At 36.4% G+C, this 24,556-nt stretch overlaps 1 protein-coding gene across 1 annotated transcript in view; it reads left to right on the top strand.

Moving 5' to 3' along the window:
* Positions 1 to 22,854, top strand: part of LOC126237242 (uncharacterized) — a 56,755-nt gene extending 33,901 nt beyond the window's left edge. The window contains exons 6-8 of the mRNA XM_049947150.1: positions 2,459 to 2,556; positions 2,640 to 2,782; positions 22,365 to 22,854. Of these exons, the coding sequence (XP_049803107.1) occupies positions 2,459 to 2,556; positions 2,640 to 2,782; positions 22,365 to 22,636 (513 nt within the window). The 3' untranslated portion in view covers positions 22,637 to 22,854. The remainder of the gene's footprint in view (positions 1 to 2,458; positions 2,557 to 2,639; positions 2,783 to 22,364) is intronic.
* Positions 22,855 to 24,556: the final 1,702 nt, after the last annotated feature.

The raw sequence follows: 24,556 nt of genomic DNA, 5'->3' as shown, positions 1-24,556 counted from the left end.
AGGTGCCAGATACTGTGGTCATGTGTGTGCAAGTTGCATTTACACGTGTGTGTGTGGGGGGGGGGGGCGCTCGTGTGATTGTGTGTTGTCTTTGACAAAGGCCTTGTTGACCAAAAGCTCTTTTTGTGGCAGTCTTTTTGTTGTACCTATCTGCGACTTAGCATCTCCACTATATGGTGAGTAGCAACTATCCTTTTCATAATGTTGTTAACATATGGAAATGATTATTCCTGTTAGGCTGAAACGTGTAAATATTAGGTTGCTGCATAAGTTCATAGCATTTTTATTTTGCATATCAGTATTCCAATTGCTATTTTTTATCAATTGTCATTTTTTATTTGTAGTTTACTGTTGCTATTTGAGTTTACATATTGTCATTTTGTCATTTGAAGTTGTTAGCTGAGCTGTGGACACTAAAAAACGGAGTGCCAAGTGGAGAAATTGGTACATTTCTGACATGTTCATCTGTTTGAGTTCAATAGAGGTGTGACAGCAGTTGAGGCAGCCAGAAACATGTACTGTGTATGAGGACAATGCCATTGGACAGAGATTGTTTTAAGGGAGATCGTTTCGATGTTAGTGACTCTCCACATCCAGGTAGCCCTTTGGGGTTTGATGAAGATCATTTAAACACAATAATCCACAATGATCCATGTCATTGTACTCAACAACTGACAGATTTGATGAACTGTGAGCATTCAACCATCATGTGACATTTCCATTTAGGGGGAAGATTCAAAAATCAGGTGTATGGGTACCGCATGCTCTAAATCAAAATCACAGAAATCAGCAGGTGTCCCATCCTGTATCGTAACTGGTGAACGAAATGGTGTCTTCACACTAACATAAGGAAAAGAAAGGAAAGGCTGAGCCCAAACAAAAGCAGCAACTCCCCGTAAACAGAATTGCACACATCCGCAAAAGTGGGCACCTGGTGGAACAAAGACAGTGTGGTGTACTATAAAATTGCTTCCCCGAGGTGTAACTATCACTGCTGACATTTATTGTCAACAACTGAGATGTCTTGCAGACACAATCCAAGAATGATGACCAGAAAGACTGCGTGAAGTGATGCTGCTCAATGATAACACCCACTTGCATTCTACTAGACTGACTACACAGGAGTTATGTTAGGAAGTCATTCCGCAACCAACTTATTCACTTATCCTGCACCCTCAGATTTACACCTTTTCCACACTATGGAACAACCTTCAAGGAACTTCCTTTCCGGACGTGGCTTGGCGAGTGCTTCGCCTCAAAACCACGTGATTGATACAATCACAGAAACAAAAAGTTACTCCAACATTTTCATTTTCACTCTGTTGTGAATAATGAAGGAGAAAATATTATTGTTGACCAAAGTCTCTGTTATATGTATCTGTTGTGTTTATTAAACTTATGGAAAAACACTTCAAACTTATGCATCAAGCTAATAATTTAACAATGTGACAGAAAGGCATAAATATGCTATCGTGTTTGAACATTCCTGTGAGTCCACTATGAATTAGATTGCTTGGTTTGTTGACGTATCAGTGGGAACTGTCCACTGTGTCTACAACGAATGGTGTACCGCTTGCAGCCATGTAACATGTTGTAATTACTCTGGTATTAAAAATATTCTGACAGGGACCTGTTAGTGACTGCAAATCCATCTCAATCATTTTCCAAGAAAGCGTTACAAAGGGAACTGCATGCAATGGACATTTGGGGTCGAGTACATCACAAAAGAGGACTGCTCACAGCAACACACAATGTTGCACACCTTCAATGGACCAAAATGCACACAAATTGAACGGCACAGACTGGAAATATGTAACATGCTTCTTTTCTAATGATGCAAGGTGTCAGATTCACTCATGGCCCAATTGGACATTTAACCTGTTGTGGGTGTGGTGGGTGTTTAGGCTGGAAGTTGTTCTGTTATATTTTGGGGATGGTTTTGTTCCATGACTTGAGCCCACTCACTCAAGTTACCTTGAACATGAACCAGGATCTTAATTTCAATATTCTCAGTGAGCAAGTGTTATCCTTCCGTTTACACCTTCATTATGCGTATCCTGTGAAAACTTCCATGTTCCAAGGGCAAAAGAACCATGTTCACAGGGTTTCATGCACACACTTATGGTCCGATGAACACTTACATGCCCTGTTACATTATTGCACCTCAATTGCTGAAATAACGCCTGATCTTTATTCTACAGAAAAGTATTTGTAACAGCAGGTAAAACATTATCTGTGCCCTGCTATTTGGTAGCTTATTGTGACCTGATCATTGGGTAACTCCAGCTGGATATGGTATACCTGAGAAATCTTGACACACTTCTTTGATGAATTGAAGTCATTCTCAAGGCTAGGTGCAATGTTACAAAATGTTAGTGTGGTGTCCCCAGAGGGTGATAAATTTTTGTTCTGCGTTTATTTGCCAAATAGTATTAGAAAGATTTTTCTTTGTTTATAGGTCAGCAAGCAGGTTATTCTTGAGTTAACTGATGATACGTGGACAAGAGCAGATGAATATCAGAGAAGTGAAGAATCTGGACGAACAAGTGGTGTAAGGTTAGTGTACAGAGGGAACTATATTGTTAAAATTACTCCATTTTTTGTTGTTTCTGTCTTTTATTTCTTGTTTTCATGTACAGAACAGGGCCAAATGCGCAAGTGCAACCGTTGGATGCAAGATCTCTTTTAATGCACAAAAGCGTACACCAAATGGCAACACGAGATCGTAGTATTACCTCTTCTACACCTCCTAGCTCACTAGATTTGGAGTGGGAACATGAAGGTAAATTGTTTATCACATTCAGTTTCTTGTTTATTATGATCAATGTAAAGTGCAGCTAATTGTAAACATTGAATTAGTATCTGTATTATTGGTGAATGAAGTTGTAATGGCAGTCAGCAGAAAAGATCAATTTATTAATACCCTAGTTTTTTCTGATGATTGATGGAACAGAAGTGGAAATGCAATCTTTGACATGAAATTTTATGTCACTGGGTCTAGTTAACAAAATCCAAATAATTGATTTAGAGTTTGGTAGAAATTCTCAAACAGTCTTCTGAAGAATTGGAAATAAAGAAGTAGATATTAAGAACTGTGTCCAGCACTTGGGTACCATTTCTTCTTTGCATAACATCATATATCAGAATAGTGCATTATTGTTATTTAAGTATTTATTCATTGCAGATTTCACTTATGACTTGAACCATAGAAGTTATTCTATGCTGAGTTTCACAATCATTAATATGATCCACAATACATTAAGATTTTTTTATTTTATCAATAGTTAACATTCTCTAGAAATCCAAAATAATATTACACTGTTACACTATTACTAAGGTGTTTATGAAGAAAAGGGATCTAGAAAGGCAAGAAAAGGAGTATAGAAGAAGGAAAATTAAGAATGAGGCTTCATGATGGTAATGACCACCCACTCAAAAAATAAAAACGTGTTAAATAATTGAAAGAAACTGTCAATAAAAATGAATAGAAAGCAAGAGGCCTAGTTGTTGTTTGTACTTTTGATATAATGCTGTCTGTATATGTTGAACAACAATCCACCAACCACATTCCGTAGGTTTATATCCAGTGTGCCACATCACCCCGAGCACTTAAGTGTCAGGCTCAGAAAATATGGTTTTCTTTGTTCTGGCAAATTTCCCATCAGTCTTCAGATTGTATGCCACTTAAATTGTCATCCACTAAATGCGTCTATGATCCTCTCTGTTTTCTGGAACTTCAGAACCTGATGACACGCTGTCTGCCCTTCCTCTGTTGGTGGAAAACAGTGCACAGACTCAGGTTTTGGAATGTGCACCAATACATAACCGCTTGCACTCTTCAGAAACTAAGAAGACGAGCACCCTAGTACAAACTGAGAACACCATGCTCCCAAGTCAGAATTGGAGAATCTGCTGAATTTCCTTACACCTCCTCCTGTGTTGATGGGTCTCCAGTGATTGTGTTGTATTGCATTTTTATTGGCCCTTTTGTTTACAAAATGTGTACAGGTGAAAGTAATTTCTATTCATATACATTTAAAATTACAAAATGTACGCTTCATATATTTAAATGTTCTTGAATGAAGTAAAAGCAGTAATGCTGTAAATATGACTTTAAAGAATTTCCTAAGGTTTTGAAGTCAGTATTTGCTGTCATGTTTTTGGAAAGTTTGTTTTTTTAACTCCTATGTGAAAAGTACTATTTTGACATGGGGATGTTTTGATTTGGGCCATATGTAAATTTTTCTTTTGTCTGGTAAAATAATCATTCATGTCACAGGTTTTTTTACAGTCTATTTACCCTGTTGTTGTTGTTGTTGTTGGTGGTGGTGGTGGTGGTGGTCTTCAGTCCTGAGACTGGTTTGATGCAGCTCTCCATGCTACTCTATCCTGTGCAAGCTTCTGAATCTGCTTAATGTATTCATCTCTTAGTCTCCCTCTACGATTTTTACCCTCCACGCTGCCCTCCAATACTAAATTGGTGATCCCTTGATGCCACAGAACATGTCGTACCAACCGATCCCTTCTTCTAGTCAAGTTGTGCCACAAGCTCCTCTTCTCCCCAATTCTATTCAATACCTCCTCATTAGTTATGTGATCTACCCATCTAATCTTCAGCATTCTTCTGTAGCAACACATTTCGAAAGCTTCTATTCTCTTCTTGTCTAAGCTATTTATCGTCCACGTTTCACTTCCATACATGGCTACACTCCATACAAATACTTTCAGAAACGACTTCCTGACACTTAAATCAATAATCAATGTTAACAATTTTCTCTTGTTCAGAAACGCTTTCCTTGCCATTGCCAGTCTACATTTCATATCCTCTCTACTTCAATCATCATCAGTTATTTTGCTCCCCAAATAGCAAAACTCCTTTACTTCTTTAAGTGTCTCATTTCCTAATCTAATTCCCTCAGCCTCACCCAACTTAATTCAACTACATTCCATTATCCTCATTTTGCTTTTGTTGATGTTCATCTTATATCCTCCTTTCAAGACACTGTCCATTCCGTTCAACTGCTCTTCCAAGTCCTTTGCTGTCTCTGACAGAATTACAATGTCATCGGCGAACCTCAAAATTTTTATTTCTTCTCCATGGATTTTAATACCTACTCCGAACTTTTCTTTTGTTTCCTTTATTGCTTGCTCAATATACAGACTGAATAACATCGGGGATAGGCTACAACCCTGTCTCACTCCCTTCCCAACCACTGCTTCCCTTTCGTGTCCCTCGACTCTTATAACTGCCATCTGGTTTCTGTACAAATTGTAAATAGCCTTTCGCTCTCTATATTTTACCCCTGCCACCTTCAGAATTTGAAGAGAGTATTCCAATCAACATTGTCAAAAGCTTTCTGTAAGTCTACAAATGCTAGAAACGTAGGTTTGCCTTTCCTTAATCTTTCTTCTAAGATAAGTCGTAGGGTCAGTATTGCCTCACGTGTTCCAACATTTCAACGGAATCCAAACTGATCTTCCCCGAGGTCGGCTTCTATCAGTTTTTTCATTCGTCTGTAAAGAATTCACGTTAGTATTTTGCAATTGTGACTTATTAAATTAATAGTTCGGTAATTTTCACATCTGTCAACACCTGCTTTCTTTGGGATTGGAATTATTATATTCTTTTTGAAGTCTGAGGGTATTTCGCCTGTTTCATACATCTTGCTCACCAGATGGTAGAGTTTTGTCAGGACTGGCTCTCCCAAGGCCGTCAGTAGTTCCAATGGAATGTTGTCTACTCCGGGGGCCTTGTTTTGACTCAGGTCTTTCAGTGCTCTGTCAAACTCTTCATGCAATATCATATCTCCCATTTCATCTTCATTTACATCCTCTTCCATTTCCATAATATTGTCCTCAAGTACATCACCCTTGTATAGACCCTCTATATACTCCTTCCACCTTTCTGCTTTCCCTTCTTTGCTTAGAACTGGGTTTCCATCAAAGCTCTTGATATTCATGCAAGTGGTTCTCCTTTCTCCAAAGGTGTCTTTAATTTTCCTGTAGGCAGTATCTATCTTACCCCTAGTGAGATAAGCCTCTACATCCTTACATTTGTCCTCTAGCCATCCCTGCTTAGCCATTTTGCACTTCCTGTCGATCTCATTTTTCAGACGTTACTGCATTTTTATATTTTCTCCTTTCATCAATTAAATTCAATATTTCTTCTGTTACCCAAGGGTTTCTACTAGCCCTCGTCTTTTTACCTATTTGATCCTCTGCTGCCTTCACTATTTCATCCCTCAAAGCTACCCATTCTTCTTCTACTGTATTTCTTTCCCCCATTCCTGTCTGTCTCCCTGAAACTCTGTACAACCTCTGGTTCTTTCAGTTTATCCAGGTCCCATCTCCTTGAATTCCCACCTTTTTGCAGTTTCTTCAGTTTTAATCTACAGTTCATAACCAATAGATTGTAGTCAGAGTCCACATCTGCCCCTGGAAATGTCTCACAATTTAAAACCTGGTTCCCTAAATCTCTGTCTTACCATTATATAATCTATCTGATACCTTCTGTCATGATTCTTAAACCAAGTGTTAGCTATGATTAAGTTATGCTTTGCGTAAAATTCTGCCAGGCGGCTTCCTGTTTCATTTCTTAGCCCCAAGCCATATTCACCTACTATGTTTCCTTCTCTCCCTTTTCCTACTCTTGAATTCCAGTCACCCATGACTATTAAATTTTCATCTCCCTTCACTACCTGAATAATTTCTTTTATCTCATCATACATTTCATCAATTTCTTCGTCATCTGCAGAGCTAGTTGGCATATAAACTTGTACTACTGTGGTAGGCATGGGCTTCATGTCTATCTTGGCCACAATAATGCGTTCACTATGCTGTTTGTAGTATCTTACCCGCACTCCTATTTTTTTATTCATTATTAAACCTACTACTGCATTACTCCTATTTGATTTTGTATTTATAACCCTGTATTCACCTGACCAAAAGTCTTGTTCCTCCTGCCACTGAACTTCACTAATTCCCACTATATCTAACTTTAACCTATCCATTTCCCTTTTTATTTTCTAACCTACCTGCCCGATTAAGGGATCTGACATTCTACGCTCCGATCCGTAGAACGCCAGTTTTCTTTCTCCTGATAACAACATCCTCTTGAGTAGTCCCCGCCTGGAGATCCGAATGGGGGACTATTTTACCTCCGGAATATTTTACCCAAGAGGACGCCATCATCATTTAATCAAACAGTAAAGCTGCATGCCCTCGGGAAAAATTACGGCTGTAGTTTCCCCTTGCTTTCAGCCGTTCGCAGTACCAGAGCAGCAAGGCCCTTTTGGTTAATGTTACAAGGCCAGATCAGTCAATCATCCAGACTGTTGCCCCTGAAACTACTGAAAAGGCTGCTGCCCCTCTTCAGGAACCACACGTTTGTCTGGCCTCTCAACAGAAACCCCACCGTTGTGGTTGCACCTATGGTACGGCTATCTGTATTGTTGAGGCACACAAGCCTCCCCACCAACGGCAAGGTCCATTGTTCATTGTCCCTGCCTAATACATTTATTTTGAAGGATGAGTTTCATAATGTGGATACATGGTAAATAAGGAATACCAGAGATCTTAAACATTGCTCTACATGAGTTTCTAGGTTTGCACCTAAACATGATTGTAATGATTTTTCCCCCTTGGAAGTGCTGTTAGCTGTTTTAGACTTTCCCCACAATGTGACTCCATGTTTAAGGTGAGAACAAAAGTAGGCTTGATATGCATTCTTTACTGTTTTCTCACTACAGAAGGGTTTTAGTGAACAAAGAAGTTAGTTGGTCTTGTGTCTTGCTCAGTCTTACATTAACACATTTAATATACGTATTCCATTTTACATTGCTTTGCTGCCATAATCACCGTTGTTCAGAACTTTGTGAAATTTTAGTGTGATATTTTCTTTTATTGTTTATGAAAAGCTGGTTGCTCTGTATCCAGTTGCTAAATTGTTTTTCAACAGTGTTTCCTGATTGCTGTAATGGGTCTTTACTTTCCCCTTTTGAAAGAATTGTGGTGTCATCTGCAAATATGATTGTGTTATGGACATCCACATTTAAGCTTAGATTGTTAATATACAAACGGCACAGAAATGATTCCTTTACTGAATCTGATGCAGAGCTGTTAGTCACAACTGAGTTTCATATTCTCCTCCTGTCTGAAGATACTGTGGATATCTCTCTCTCTCTCTCTCTCTCTCTCTCTCTCTCTCTCTCTCTCTCTCTCTCTCTTTTTTTTTTTTTTTTTTTTTTTTTTTTTTTTTTTTTTTTTTTTTTTTTTTTTTTTTTTTTGCCCCCCCCCCCCTGTTGTAACGATCTCTTCAGATCGTTAACACTTAACTTAAATTTGCATTTTCCTGGTTCATTGATGATTGATAAGAGCATCAGGAAAGTTTCAAACATCATTGTCCCTCCTACAGAGAGCTATTAGCAACAGAATCCCACAGTTATCTTTACCTCCAGTTACTGTAAGCAAACTCATAAGAGTAATTAGATCATTAAAAAATAAAAATTCTGCTGGTGTGGACAATATTTCTAGTAAAATACTGAAACACTGTTATAAATTTGTTAGTCCCGTCTTATGCAACATATACAATACATCCCTACAAGAAGGGATTGTCCCTGACAGACTAAAGTTGGCTGTAGTGATTCCTCTCTTTAAAAAAGGTGATAAAAGCATTGTTACAAACTATCGCCCAATATCCCTATAAACTACCTTCTCGAAAATTCTAGAAAAACTCATGCACAGGAGGATTGTAGACCATGTCAACTTCCACAGTATCTTAAGCAAAAATCAGTTTGGTTTTCATGCCGGTCTTTGTACTGAACAGACAATATTCTCTTTCAGCAACCAAGTTTTGGAAGCCATTAACAAAAAAATGTCTCCAGTGGGTATTTTTTGTGATCTTATGAAAGCCTTTGACTGTGTAAACCACCAAATTCTTTTGAAAAAGGCAGAATACTATGGTTTAGGTGGTACTGTTGGCTTGTGGCTACAATCATATCTACAGGATCGGAAGCAGACTACAGTGCTAAATGGCTCTTCTGGAGAACCTGCGTCGTCTGAATGGGGCACGATAACGTGTGGTGTGCCTCAAGGCTCCGTTTTGGGCCCACTGCTTTTCCTCATCTTTATTAATGATCTTCCTCTTTGTTCTGATACACACAGCAAATTTACCCGGTTTGCCGATGATACCACTATTCTAATCGGCGATGTGATTGATCATGACCTGGAACAAACTACAAATACTGTTTTTAATGAAATCTTAAATTGGTTCTCCTCAAATGGTCTCTCACTCAATGCAGATAAAACTCATTATATGAGGTTCCATACATCACAAAGTAATCTCGGTGAAATTAACATAAAATGTAGAGATCAACCAATACAGGAAGTTGAAGATACAAAATTCCTGGGTGCTTACATAGACAGTAAATGTAATTGGTCAGTTCACATTCTTCAACTATGTAAAAAACTTAGCTCATCAACATTTGCATTACGGGTTATTTCTTCAGTGGCTGAAGTTGACACCATTAAGGTTGCCTACTTTGGCTACTTCCACTCATTGATGTCATATGCCATCATATTCTGGGGGAACCAACCACTTGCAAAAAAAGTTTTCACCATAAAAAAAAAAAGCGATCAGAATAATGTGTGGGGTCCATCAAAGACACACTTGCAGGCACTTGTTTCGGAACATAGGTATCGTAACAACTGCCTCACGGTATATTTTTTCCTTGCTGACCTTTGTTTGCAAAAATTATTCTATCTACCAAGACAACAGTAAATTCCATGGCTATAACACCAGAAACAAAAACAATCTACATTTCGAAATGAAACTTCTCACTCTGGTACAGAAAGGAGTTTACTACTCCAGCATTAAGCTGTTCAATGCTCTACCACTACATATCAAATGTGTTCATACAGAACTGCCAAAATTTAAACAAGTTCTCAAAGATTACCTGACAGAGAAATCTTTTTATACTGTGGATGAATATCTGAAAGAAAATTTATACCATCACTAAACTTATTGTGTCTAGAAGTAGTTCAATTGATTTTATTGTGCATTTGAGCATTAGAACACTTTCTGTAACAACAAATTGGCTGTACCTGTATTTACTCTTGTAGGCCTAATATCTGATTTAACTTTGTGCTCTTATCTTTAATCTTTATTTGAAACTCCTTTTTCTGTTAAATGGTTGTTACGCTATCTAGCTGACATTGTATCTATTACTGTATTTATAGTATGTCTTACTTAAACTATGTACAATTTGGCATTGAATTGCCCTTGTATTTATTGTAAGTTTAAATTGAAACCTGTACAATTTGACACGTTCCATATCCTAGTGATTGACTCACTAACTGGATCTACGGAACAAGAAATAAATAAATAAATAAATAAAATACAAAATTATTTATTAACATTAGTTGACAACCGAACTGCACAGACTCCTGAGGTAAACAAAACACTGACTGACTGACCCTCTCTCGCAGCCTCGCTCAAATTTAACAATTGTTACCGTTGTTAATTTATTACAAAATGTAACTTACAATTAAAAACTATTTCATCTAAACTAACTATTTTACATTATTACATGTTAAACATAAAATGTAAAATGACATATTACAATTATTGTCATCTTTGGTTTTATGTGCGAAAATTAATTCTTAATCTGATTTCAACAATTATTTTGATTTTACTTTAATTTCGTAATTAGTTACTATATGGATTTTATTTCTAACATTTGTTTGAAGTATACACATCCTACTTTGCCAAATTACATAAATTAAATACACACACGTTTTCTTAGATATTGGAATTTTGTAGACTAGGGTGGTGTAACTAACAAGAGGTAATTATCTGCGTAATTTACAAGCACCATTAATTACAATTAATTACATATAAATGAATAATGAATCAAATTACATCACTGGATAATAATTGTTATTTTCTTTTGAATCGTAATGAGGTTTTTTGTGTTAGGTAATTTACCAAATGCAGTTATGGTTATTAGAGGCATTAGTTATTTATGCCAACATTTCCACAGCCTCTTAATATTTGTTGCTAAACATTTATTATTTCAATTTAACTATTTGATATTCAATTTGGAATGTGTGTATATATTTTTGTTAATGACAACAATCTATTAACAATCCTGAGAATTTATGTCATTCCAGTATATTTATATGTGTTTACAAAGAAGAATAGGTTTTTTGGGCAAACTGAAATGAACGATACGTATAAAAATACACATAAAAGGCCCTAGGAAGCACTGAATTGGAACGATAAATACATGGATGCATATAAAACAGGCAGTATCAGACACTTCATAATGATCTTGGGGGAGGCTGTAGCATTATACACCCCCCCCCCCAGCCCCTCTTCCAAGTATTACTTGATGGCTGCTAAATATATATACACAATCGGGTACTTTCAAATCACATATTTTCAATACACTTAAATTTTCATAGTATTTGTTTTAATAGAAAAAAAAAAAAACAAAGTTTTTTCAACTGTCACTCCAGTCACTGGTTCACATCACACATATTAAGGAATTGGCAGCTTACAATCATCAGTCCTTTTGCGCTGCCCATCTTGTGTCTGCAACCCCTCTATTTCTGGCAGTCTCTACATTGCAATAACGCAGTCCAGTTTCACAGTTTTCTGGTTGTTTACTTCCAGGTCAGGTAAGGATCTTGGATACAGTTCTCTAGCTAGGAACAGGGATGAATTCATTACTGAAGTTACTCGTGTAGGTCACAATTAAGGTCACACTAGGTATAAATATATCAAAATCATTCACATATTATTCTATACTATTAGTGTATTTATAAAAAAAATGACACAAAGATAAGCATATATAAATTGTAAAGATTTAACTATATACAGATTAAAGTCAGTGAACAAAATTAAATTATATAAGTATCTTTCCTTTTTTATTAGTATTTCAGTATATTCCACTATACAGTATATTTGACCCCTCGTATCTCATTTAACTCTTTATCATATGAGACATAAACTCACAGACTGTTCCTCATCACACAATATTGTAATGACATATTTTTCACAAAACGTCTTTTGTCACAGTGCAACTTGTCCATTTAATAACACGTATACATCTTTAACATTGTTCATTTGTACATCTCATTAGCAAATTCATAAAATCATGACCATGCCTGTAATTCTCATAGAACCACCTTTGAACTACTTCATGCTATCATTTCCCACAAATCAAATACATGCTCTACAGAGTATAACTACAATAATCTCCATTATCTTGTATACTCTCAGGTTCTATTCTGTCATGAAAATGATAACACTAACTTATGTATAACTTTTATACACTGTACAGTACACACTCATATGGCTCTAGAAAATTGTCTTTTACTCCCAGAACTGTACATTGTCCCACCAATTACTTCCTGAACATCATCACAGGTTCACAAAGCCAACAACATGCACAGAAAAAGTAAACACTATTTACTAATACAGATTGCCCACAGGGTGTGATGGCAAGAAAGTGGTTTCTTAACAACACTTACAATACTTATATCTAAAAACAAAGATGATGTGACTTACCAAACGAAAGCGCTGGCACGTCGATAGACACACAAACAAACACAAACATACCCGTCCTTTCTTCCCCCTAAGGTAAGTCTTTCCGCTCCCGGGATTGGAATGACTCCTTACCCTCTCCCTTAAAACCCACATCCTTTCGTCTTTCCCTCTCCTTCCTTCTTTCCTGATGAGGCAACAGTTTGTTGCGAAAGCTTGAATTTTGTGTGTATGTTTGTGTTTGTTTGTGTGTCTATCGACGTGCCAGCGCTTTCGTTTGGTAAGTCACATCATCTTTGTTTTTAGATATATTTTTCCCACGTGGAATGTTTCACTCTATTAACTTACAATACTTATTATATACATAGTACACATTTTAACCTATTATCATCCTCATCTCTACAAAGCTGTCGTAACTCATTTACACAACTCATTTCTCATGAACTAGTTTTAAAATGTCCTTTTCACGTACGTTTCTGCTATAGTGGTAACTACTGTCTGAAATGCTTAAAGAATCAGTATTTACACATCTTAAGAGTTACAAAAAATTATAAATTATTGGTCAGTCATTACTGTAAGAAAGTCAACTTTAGTACACAGTTTACATTTTCAAATTATTCCTCAGATAATGTCACTCAATATTTATATTACATATAGAAAACTTATTCTGCAGGGAATGGCTAGTATTTACAGTAAGAGATAACTTCATTACAGGTTTATAGATGAATAAAAGACGTAGTATCCAAAAACGAAAAGAAGAAAATAGAATGCTACATAGCTCAGAGGCCTAATGCTTGCCACGCACTTGACACAAAAATGTGGTGTCTTCCTGAGGTCTTTTACATCATTTTATTTTTTCTTTGTGCTTAATACTTGCTTATAGGGTTTCGGTTCAGTTATATTATGTAAACCAAATAACCTTCCAGATTTTGGATACACTAACCTGTATGCATTTGGGTGTGGCATAGACTGAATTTTGAATGGACCAATATAGATGTCAAAGAATTTCTTTAATTCAATGTTTATGGACTTGGATAATTCATGTGTCTTCACCAGGAGCAGATCATCGATTTAAAAATTTGTAGGTTTCAACTTTTTATTATGTTTGTTTTTCCTCCATTTTCCTTGTTGTTCCATTACTTTTTGACCACTTCTTCTCTTTCCTGTGGACTCATAGCCTTACATGCTAGGAATTCAATTAATTCATTGATCAGATTCGGTGGTTTCTTGTGATACATTATTTCATATGGGCAAAACCCAGTAGACGAATGCTGTAAGCTGTTCAGTAAGTCTTCAAAGCTATCTACATACTCCATCCAACTTACGTGATTTTTGTTGCAATAAGTTCTAAATAATCTCCCTATTTCTCTCATGTAACATTCAGCCAGATTGCTTGACAGGTGGTAAGGAGATATCAGAATATGGTTTATGTTCTTATCCTCAGCAAATGGTTTCCAAAGTTTGGAAGTAAATTGTGCTCCATTGTCAGGAAATTTTCTCTTTAGTTTTCCTACCTTTGTGAAATAGTCTCTTCTAATTTTCAAAATGATGTTCTTACTTGTTGCTTTCTTTTCCGGATAATGTTCAATGAATTTTTGAAAAAAGATCCACCATGACAAGTATGTAACAAAATACTCCTTTAGCCTTGGGCAATGATCCATAAAAATCGACTGCTACAAGTTGTAGTTGTTCTTTTGCAACATATTTTGCATATTTCCTTTGCAGGTTTGATTACTAACTTTTACCCTCTCCTCACTCTCCTGTCAGTGTTGTAAAAGTATACATTTTCTTGGATCTTTTGGATATGTTTCTGTGTCCCACAATGTCCGAAACTCTCATGTACATACTTTATCAATACTTCAATATACTGCTCTGGCAAACACGATCTCCAAGCATCACTCTCTGCACTGTATCTTCTGAAAAGTATACCCTTGTGCACGTTATAATGCTGCTCTACTTTCTTGTATCCTCTCTTACCCAGATCGCTTTTAACTAACTTTCAGTTGGAATCATGGTTCTGATATCTAAATATGTCATTCAAATTTTCCTGATTTCGTTCTCATCTTTCACCCCTTTTAGATACCTAATCCAAAATTCCCTTTCACACTCATCACTGTTATTTTCACCTTCTCCTCCCACTGGTAATCTTTATAGAGCATCAGCAATTAGATTTTCTTCACTTTTTATATGTTGTTGTTGTTGTCTTCAGTCCTGAGACTGGTTTGATGCAGCTCTCCATGCTACTCTATCCTGTGCAAGCTTCTTCATCTCGCAGTACCTACTGCAACCTACATCCTTCTGAATCTGCTTAGTGTACTCATCTCTTGGTCTCCCTCTACGATTTTTACCCTCCATGCTGCCCTCCAATGCTAAATTTGTGATCCCTTGATGCCTGTCCTACCAACCGGTCCCTTCTTCTCATCATAACGGTTCCGTTATGATAAATTAATATACTTGGCTTGAAAAAGTTTTTTACCTTTATCTTTGAATTTTTTATTTTCTTTGTTGGTTTAAAGATTTTATTTATCTCATTTATTTAGTGAAATTTTTTAAGAAAAGTTAATAGAAGAGTTAAACTTTTTATATACTTTACTGTATAGTTGAACTGCTGGAGGAATAGTGACCACCTGGTTATCCTGCTGTGATGCAAAGTACACTCCTGTATATAGATTAAAGCCTTATGGTCTGTGCATATGACTGCTTGATGTCCTAATAAGTAATTCTTGAATTTGGTGAAAGCCCAATAGACTGCTAACAATTCTTTTTCAGTGACAGTATATGACTTCTCATGTTTTTGTGAAGTTCTACTGACAAAAACTATTGATCTATGCTCTATCACACCATCTACAATCTTTTCTTGGGACAAATAAGCTCCCAGTCTGTAGTCACTGCTGTCGGTCATGATGCAAAATGGCTCTGTGAGATCAGGTCTGCATAACATTTTACTGTTGCTCATCTGTTTCTTGATGTTGTCAAATGCCTCTTGACAATCCTTGTCTCATATCCAAATGGTGTTCTTCTTCAACAAGTTGTTCAAACATGGTGCATTTAAAGCTTGAGTGCTGACAAACTTACAGCAGTAGCCACAAATTCCATAGAACAATTTAAGTTGTTTCTTAGTCTTGGGTGCAGGAAGTTTTGCAATGGCTTCAAGTTTTCATCTTCTGAGATGGTATGGCCTAAAAATTTGAGTTGTTTAAACCCGAATTTGCACATCTCTAGTTTTAATGACATACCTCCCTGTCTCAATCTATAACACACTTCACCCAACAAACGTATATGTTCTTCCCAACTCTTTCCTGTTACAAGTATGTCATCAACATAAAGGAGTAGTTTGCTTAACAATTCTTTTCCTAGAACCAAATCTAATGCTCGGATATATTCTGCAACTGATTCATTAAGACCAAATGGTACAACACAATAGCAATAGCATCTTCCTCCATAGAAAAATGCAGTATATTTCCTAGACTGTGTGTCCAATGGTACCTGATGGAAACCTGCTGTTAAGTTTAAACTACACATGTACTTCATATGTTCAAATTTATGTAATAACTCGTCTATGTTCTCAGGGTGATCAGTTTGCCTCTCAAGGTATTTGTTTAAATGTCTCGAATCGAGCACAAGTCTTACTCCACCATCACGTTTGGAAACTATCACCAGCAGGTTATTTATTGTATTCTCTATTGAACCTTTCAATTACCTCCCACTCTTCCATCTTTAGTAGTTCTTTCTCCACAGCTTTTCTTTTTGAGATGGGTACTCCGTATGGTTTGATAAAAAATGGTACGTGAGGTTTTAGATTAAGTCTACATTAATAGTTTTTCACTATCCCAGGTTTCTCACTAAACACATCTTTGTACTCCCACAACAAACTACCTAATTGATTTGTCTCTTCTTTACCTAGACTCCCAGCTTCCTTTAGTTTGGTGGCCACTAATTCAGCATACTTGTCTTCACTGCATTCTTCTTCATTGTCTTCCTCGTTAAAGTCAATCTTTTCATTTACACAAATCACTCTTCTAATTTGAAAATTGTTCTCTAGGCAATTTTGGATGATTAGTTTTTTGGGTTGGTAAGTTTTAACGTTTTGTTATTCGAGTCAAAATCTGCATTTACCCTTGTATCCAATTCATTCTGAACAAAATATTTTCATTGACGTCAGGTACTACAAAACATCCTTGTTTATACTGTACATCATTAATGGTGAAAGATATTATGGCTTGCCTGTTTACAACTTTGCTGTGCCTACCAGTTACTCCCTTAATTTTGATTCCAATAACAGGATATTCTTCGAAGTCAGCACTACGTCTTATCTGGTCTCTAAATTTTTCAGAAATGGCACAAACAAGACTACCCGTGTCTAAGAGGCAAACTCCCTCATAATTTGCAACTTTTATACGTATATACTGGCAACCTAAAACTTTTTCCTTCCTGCTTTCCTCATCTTCATGCAACAAATCATCCTCAATCTCTCTAAATTCCAAGTCATTTATAACATTTTTGCTTGCACAATTTCTCTTACTTGTCTGTATTTTACTTAAAGCTACATCAGATGATTGCTTGATGTCATATTCCTCTTTTACACACTGTCTACTTTTCCTGGAACTGATCTCACTGTAAGCCTGCTGATTGGTTCTACCTTCCCAGTTGGAATTCAATTCTTCACAAATAATATTGATGACCCTTTTTACTCTGTCACTGTCACTGTGACCCTTGTAAGTATCTCACAAAGTTTCTAGCATCACATCTAAATTATGATGGCTGTCCACATGTTCCTTATCTGATGATACCTTCCCAGTTTCCATTGATACAATCTGGTTCTCGTATACTTCACAAATACTACTGACATCAACTTCTTCACCATTAATTAAATCTTCTTTAACCTCCATATATACCATGCCGTCTAATTTTTCCTCCCAGTCATTATTACTACTGACACTTTCACTATCAACATTACCACAGATGCTATCATCTCCAATACTAGACACTTCTACAACATCTTTACAATGAAACTTCCTGGCAGATTAAAACTGTGTGCCCGACCGAGACTCGAGTCTCGGTCGGGCACACAGTTTTAATCTGCCAGGAAGTTTCATATCAGCGCACACTCCGCTGCAGAGTGAAAAATCTCACTCTGGAAATCTTTACAATGATCATCAGAATTGTTGACAAGTACACCAATACAAGTATCATCGCTTAAGTGCTTAATAGGGATAGATTCTTCCTCCATTAATTTACCTAATCCAAACTCATCAAGATTACTATCAGAACCAATATTTTCTTTGCAAACTTCTTCACCACATTGATTATATAGACTTGAAATAGTATCATCCTCTAACAGAACCTCTTGAACATTCTTACAGATGCTAATACTTCTATCTTCAACACTTTCATTCATACTTTTCTGGAAGTTACTGTCAAACTGTAATTTGGTAATCTGATGTGCTCTTCTTACATTAGTTCTGTCATTTCTACTCCAATATCTTCGATTACTCTGCCTTACATAATTATTTTCGATGTCTCTAGGCCGGTGGTGTTTAGCCTGATTTTGGTACTTATTTCTTGCCCCAAACTGACAGGCTGCCAATGATGCATCCGTCAGTTTAAATTGCCTCATCTTGATTGGTGATTATCTAATTGTGTCTTACTATTCTCCCAAGGTCTCTCCCTGTTGTCATGTCCTCTGTTTCCATTCCCATTACTATGGTTGATCCATCTATTATCACTTCTATTGTAACCACTATTATTATTCTGATTTTAATTATCACACCTGCCTTGATTCCTGCTCTGATTCCACCCCCCCAGATGGTTGATTGCCAAATCTGCCATTATTTAACCTCTCATTTCTCTCAAAGGCTGTATCCAAGTTATCTATGTATCTCAAGAACTGATCCACAGAGTCATCTGGTCCATAAACCAACTTCCACTGTGCTCTTTTTGGTAATCTCCTTGTTAAGGCATCTATTTGTATTAATTCATCAAAAGGTTTATCTAAGTATACTAATTTCCTCAATTGGTTTTCACAAAAACACTTCTAGCTACCATCACTTTCCCTATACATTCGACCATTCAAGAACACACTTTTAATCCTAGCTTGCTCAGATCCTGAATCCTGACCAGAACTTATTCAAGAACTTTCTTTCAAATTCATCATATGACATGGTAGAATTAACATTCTGATTGGCCCATGAGATTGCTTCTCCAGCCAAAAATTGCTTAACAAATTTAATTTTAACATTGTCTGTCCAAAAGTTATCCTGACAGTGCTGTAAAAAATCAACAGGATGCAATTTCCCATCTCCTGGAAAGTGTTTTAAAGGTATGCCACCCCCATACACAATTGAAATGCTAACAGAATTTCCTTGAGCTACACCCTCTTGTAATTCTACAACTTTCTTACTTAAATCTATAACATTATTTTTACACAAATCTACTTTTTCATCACACTTCAGTTCTACATTACTTATTTGATTGGTAATGTCTGTAAGTTTTAGCTGAGAGTTCCTTTTGTAAGCTTCTACGTTTTCTTCTAAAATTCTCCTAGTCTGAACAACCTCTACCTTAAGTTTAAAATTTTCTGCTTCTACATGTTTATCTAGTTTTTTGAATCTCTCCTGGTTTTTGGACCACTCTTGTGTGAAATTAGTTTCTAATACATCTACCTGTTCTTCTACCACTCCCATGCGAGTACTGAGTTCACTCTTCCCTGTCTCAACAGTAGTTCTTAGTGCTGCCAAACCATCCTGGATTTCCCTTATCTGATTAGTATTTTCGGTAACAGTATTCTGTAATTCCGACATTTGTTCACTGAATTACTGTCTTAACTGTTGATTTTGCTGACTTAACTGTTGACTTTGCTGACCAATATCCTGACTAATTTGTCCCATCTGTTCTTTCGCTTCTTGCCTAATCTTTCCCATCTGTTCCTTCACTTCTTTCATATGCTGCATTAATAACATTAACAAATTATCTCCACCTACTCTTCCCTGTGTAATTTGAGTACTCGTGGCGACGTTTTCACTGGAACCCTCTCCACCAAAACTTGATCTACACTTGGATTACTGTTGGATGATAGTTCACAATACTCGATCCTAGGTCCGAAGTGTTTTCTACGGATTCACAGCCTACACGATTCTCTTCATTCATTTTCATGTTCTCGTCATGCAACACTATTTAAAATTAGAAAATTAAAAGAACAGTTATTCATCTGAATTCCAGCTGCGCAGGCCGAGAATTTTGGTCCATTATCATCAGGTAATGATATCCAAAACAGATGATTTGTGATCCTCCCATAGCAGGTAATGATTTTTTTTATCTTTCCATAAACTGTCACCACAAATAATTCTCTGGGCAAAAGTTGTCTTGCATTCATGTTTTTTACGTAGCCTGAAACAGTCACTCATTAAACACAGTTCCAATTTCAAACATCAATCCCAGGTCAACTCCACCAGATGTAACGATCTCTTCGGATCGTTAACGCTTAACTTAAATTTGTGTTTGCTTGGTTCATTGAAGATTGACAAGTACATCAGGAAAGTTTCAATCTTTACAGAATTGTATACTGATATTAGTTGACAACCAAACTGCACAGACTCCTGAGGTAAACAAAACACTGACTGACTGACCCTCTCTTGCAGCCTCGCTGTGTCACTATACATACAAATTTAACAATTGTTACCATTGTTAATTTATTACAAAATGTAACTTACAACTAAAAACAATTTCATCTGAACTAACTGTTGTTACATTTGTACAGGTTAAACATATAATGTAAAATAACATATTATATTTATCATCATCTTTGGTTTTTGTGTGTGAGAATTAATTCGCAACCTGATTTCAACAATTATTTTGATTTTACTTTAATTTTGTAGTTAGTGACTGTATGGATTTTATTGCTAATATTTGTTTGAAGTATACACATCCTGCTTTGGCAGATTACATAAATTAAATACACACGTGTTTTCTAAGATACCGGAATTTTGTAAACTAGGGTGGTGTAACTAACAAGAGGTAATTATCTGCATAATTTACAAGCACTATTAATTACAATGAATTACATAAAAATGAATAACAAATCAAATTACATCACTGGATAATAATTGTTATTTTCTTTTGAATCATTTTGTGTTAGGTAATGTACCAATTGCAATTATGGTAATTAGTGGTGTTAGTTATTTATGCCAGCATTTCCATAGCCTCTTAATATTTGTTGCTAAACATTTATTATCTCAGTTTCACGATTTGATATTCAATTTGGAGTATGTATATATTTTTGTTAATCTCAACAATTTATTGACAATCACAAGAATTTACCTCATTCCAGAATATTCTGTACGTGTTTACAAAGAAGAATAGGTTTTTTGGGCAAACTGAACTGAACGATACCTATAAAAATACACATAAAAGGCCCTAAGAAGCACTGAATTGGAACGATAAATACATGATGCGTATAAAAAAAGGTGGTATCAGACACTTCATAATGATCTGGGGAGAGGCTGTAGCATTATACTGGCATATATTTCTGCTAACCAATGATATCTTAACTAGACTATCAAACAATGGAAAATCCAGGACGGAATGTAACAATACCAGAGAAGGAAAGTTGCCACTCACCATATAGCGAAGATACTGAGTTGCGATAGGCACAACAAAAAGATACACAAAATTAAAGCTTTTGGCCATTAAGGCCTCAGTCAGCAGTACACACACATACACACACGTGTGTGCGCGCACACACACACACACACTCACGTAAACGCAACTTGCACACACATCTGCAGTCTCAGAGAGCGGAAACCACACTGCCAACAGCAGCACCAGTGCTTGATGGGAAGTGGCGACTGGGTGGGGGTAAGGAGGAGGCTGTGGCGGGGAGGGAGAGGGATGGTATGGTGGGAGTGGCGGACAGTGATGTGTTGCAGCTTAGACGAAGGGCAGGAGAGAAGGTGCAGAGGGGGGAGGGGGTAAGTAGCGGAAAGGAGAGAAATAAAAGAAATGAAAAGTAATTGAAAGACAGGGTGTGGCAGTGAAATGACAGCTGTGTAGTGCTGGAATGGGAACAGGGAGGAGGCTGGATGGGTGAGGACAGTGACTAACGAAGGTTGAGGTAGGAGGGTTACGGGAACATAGGATGTATTGCAGGGAAAGTTCCCATCTGCGCAGTTCAGAAAAGCTGGTGTTGGTGGGTAGGATCCATATGGCACAGGCTGTGAAGCAGTCATTGAGATGAGGGATACCATGTTTGGCAGCGTGTTCAGTAACAGGGTGGTCCACTGGTTATTTGGCCACAGTTTGTCGGTGGCAGTTCATGAACGTGTGTGTATGTGTGTCTACTGCTGACAAAGGCCTTAATGGCCAAAAGCTTTAATTGTGTGTATCTTTTTGTAGTGCCTATCGTGACTCAGCATCTTAACTAGACTATCCTTTCATTGACTTTGACCATTTGTTCGAGGTACTGTACCATTATATGTTTAGTATGTTCCACTTTCTTCACAAGTGCATCTGTCATTGATCATTTCATCAAATGTGCAAGGGTTATTCACATACAGTTTTTTACTCATCATCACCTTTCAAGGAATTAGGTGACTGATTTTTACATGTTCTCTGATGGAATGAAGAATACTATAAAATTCTCTTCCTGGACTGGTACTATCCCATTTGTGTAGCCATTCATATTTCATCAGCCTTTTTAGCCCTTTGCTGTCATGATGCTCTCTTTATAACCATTGCTAGAATGTTTATTTTTGTTCGAGATATTACAGTAACTGCAAATTTGCTTATTCATGGACATATATTTTATCTTTTTATTTTTAAGGTGTTCTGCCCATACATGCTATGCATTATGCTGGAGTTCCAGAGGAAGATGTTTGTGACTCAAGTGCAACTAATGGGAAGAATGGTGCTAGCAGTACAGGGTGGTCCCGTATATCTACTCCAGATTCACTTGAATGGGACCCTGTTGAGGCTCCCTTGGCTGCCATGTCTGAAGCTCAGGCAGAACTAGATGCTGAAACAGAACAACTGCTCACTGAAATTGAGCGTCTAACTTCAAGAGCCCTCAGGGAAACTGGAGACTGGAGTAGCTGATTAACCCTTTAACATGTCAGAGTCTTGTAAGATTTATAGAACTGTTATGACTGATTATGTGTGCATTTTTGTACACAGATTTTGTGGTTAACATGTACAACATGTTCAACTAATTACTTGGGTGCTGTTTGAAGAATATGCAAACTATTTTGTCATTTTCCTGACATCATAGGATAGCTTTAATTTTGTCACAATTCTACTGTGATCAGTTGATAGAAAAAGATCACACCTTATTTTTTTGTAGAATTATTTAACTTCTTAGAACACATGCATGTCGTTGCAATAATAATTTTTGCTTTTTTTAAAAAAAAGATTCTAATATTGTAAATTGTTTCTTTACTATATCATCTTAAATATTGTTGCAAAAGTGCCTCCTTTTTTTAATTGTACCTTGTGAAATTTTGCTCGAAAGCTGAAAAATCTTTGAACATTTGCTCTGTTTTCTGCTTTGTGCCAGTGTTTCTTTTTCCCCTCCTGAATGTTATCATTTTGTGGTTTAGGTGTCTTTATGAAATGACATGTTCCTTATCAAACTAAATTCTTGTAATATAACAGTGTTTTAGTGCATTTTAAGATGTCAGATCTTGTGTACTTTCACAGTGTTTGGCAAAAATTATCCAGTTTTGAAATGATCTCTGTGAGAGGTTACATTTTTATATGCGATTATACATAATGGACCTATGAACTGAAACATGTTTTCTTTTTCTGCTTTTTATGCTTGTTGTCCACACTCTGCTAAGAGATGGTGGTATTTACACACACACACACACACACACACACACACACACACACACACATACATATACATGCATTATTTCTTTTAGTATTTTCAGTATAGTAATGTTGTGTGTATGTGTGTGTCTGTCTGTTGCTGTGTGTGTGTGTGTGTGTGTGTGTGTGTGTGTGTGTGTGTGTGTGTTTTAAGAATATGTGAGTTATTTTCTATTTGATATACATGTTACTATTTTTTTCTGTCGCAGTTTTTCAGAACATCACATTGGCAGTTTTTATTTTTTTCAAGTTTAATATTAAATGCTTAGTTATGTTTACTGTTGTGATGGTGATTTTGTCTTTATTTATTCACAGTTTTAGGACTGTCTTTTGCAAATGATATAGATCCAGATCATAACAGATATTTAAATTGTATTACTTATGGTTTGCTGGCGGCTGTGTGGATGAAATTGACCTTATTGTACCTATCCAGAGTAGCATGGGGGAACATACAAAAGTATTGAACATCTGTTTTTACAGCAATTTCAGTAAGATGTATATATTGTTACAACATCTCATTTGGGTATTTTTTTGCCATTGTGATCTTAAACTGAAAATATTGTATTGTAAAATAAATAGTTTGGCCTTTCCTTCAATGCTGAAGTATCTTTGGGCTGAAAGAACTGTAGAAAGAATGTTATGTCCTGTTGTAGTTATTGTTTGTGCCTTATCATCTTAATGGTGATTCTCAAGTTCATAGACTGTATCTACATTAGTTTATCAGAAAGAGAATGGTGAGTAGTATAACTACTGAGTAGCACAAGATACAGACATGCAGTTTATGCCTTCATTGTTGTATCATTATCATTTGTTGCTTCCAAACAAATTCCAAAAGTTAATGTATTTCCTAAATACTTTCATGAATTGCCAGTTTATCTCCTATTAAATAGAACATGCACTTGCAATCAAAAGAAGGTATCTTCATTACTTATTCCACAACTACTTCTTTTCCATAATTGTTTACTCTGTTGTCAGTAATATATGTCAATCTGTTGTCTGTTTCCACATTACTAGTCCAAACCACCAATTCTTTTATTAAAATGGATGAGATTTGTCTATTACATGTTAGTCTTTTGTCTCGCTTGACCACACTGAGTTACTAATAAGTTATTTGAAATCTTGTTGTTTTCTTAGATTCTTTATTTATTT

The sequence above is a fragment of the Schistocerca nitens genome, chromosome 1 (genome assembly GCF_023898315.1).
Source record: "Schistocerca nitens isolate TAMUIC-IGC-003100 chromosome 1, iqSchNite1.1, whole genome shotgun sequence".
In the NCBI taxonomy this organism is placed as follows: Eukaryota; Metazoa; Arthropoda; class Insecta; order Orthoptera; family Acrididae; genus Schistocerca; species Schistocerca nitens.
Note: the sequence above shows the minus strand (reverse complement) of the source record. Positions and strands in the feature narration are given on the sequence as shown.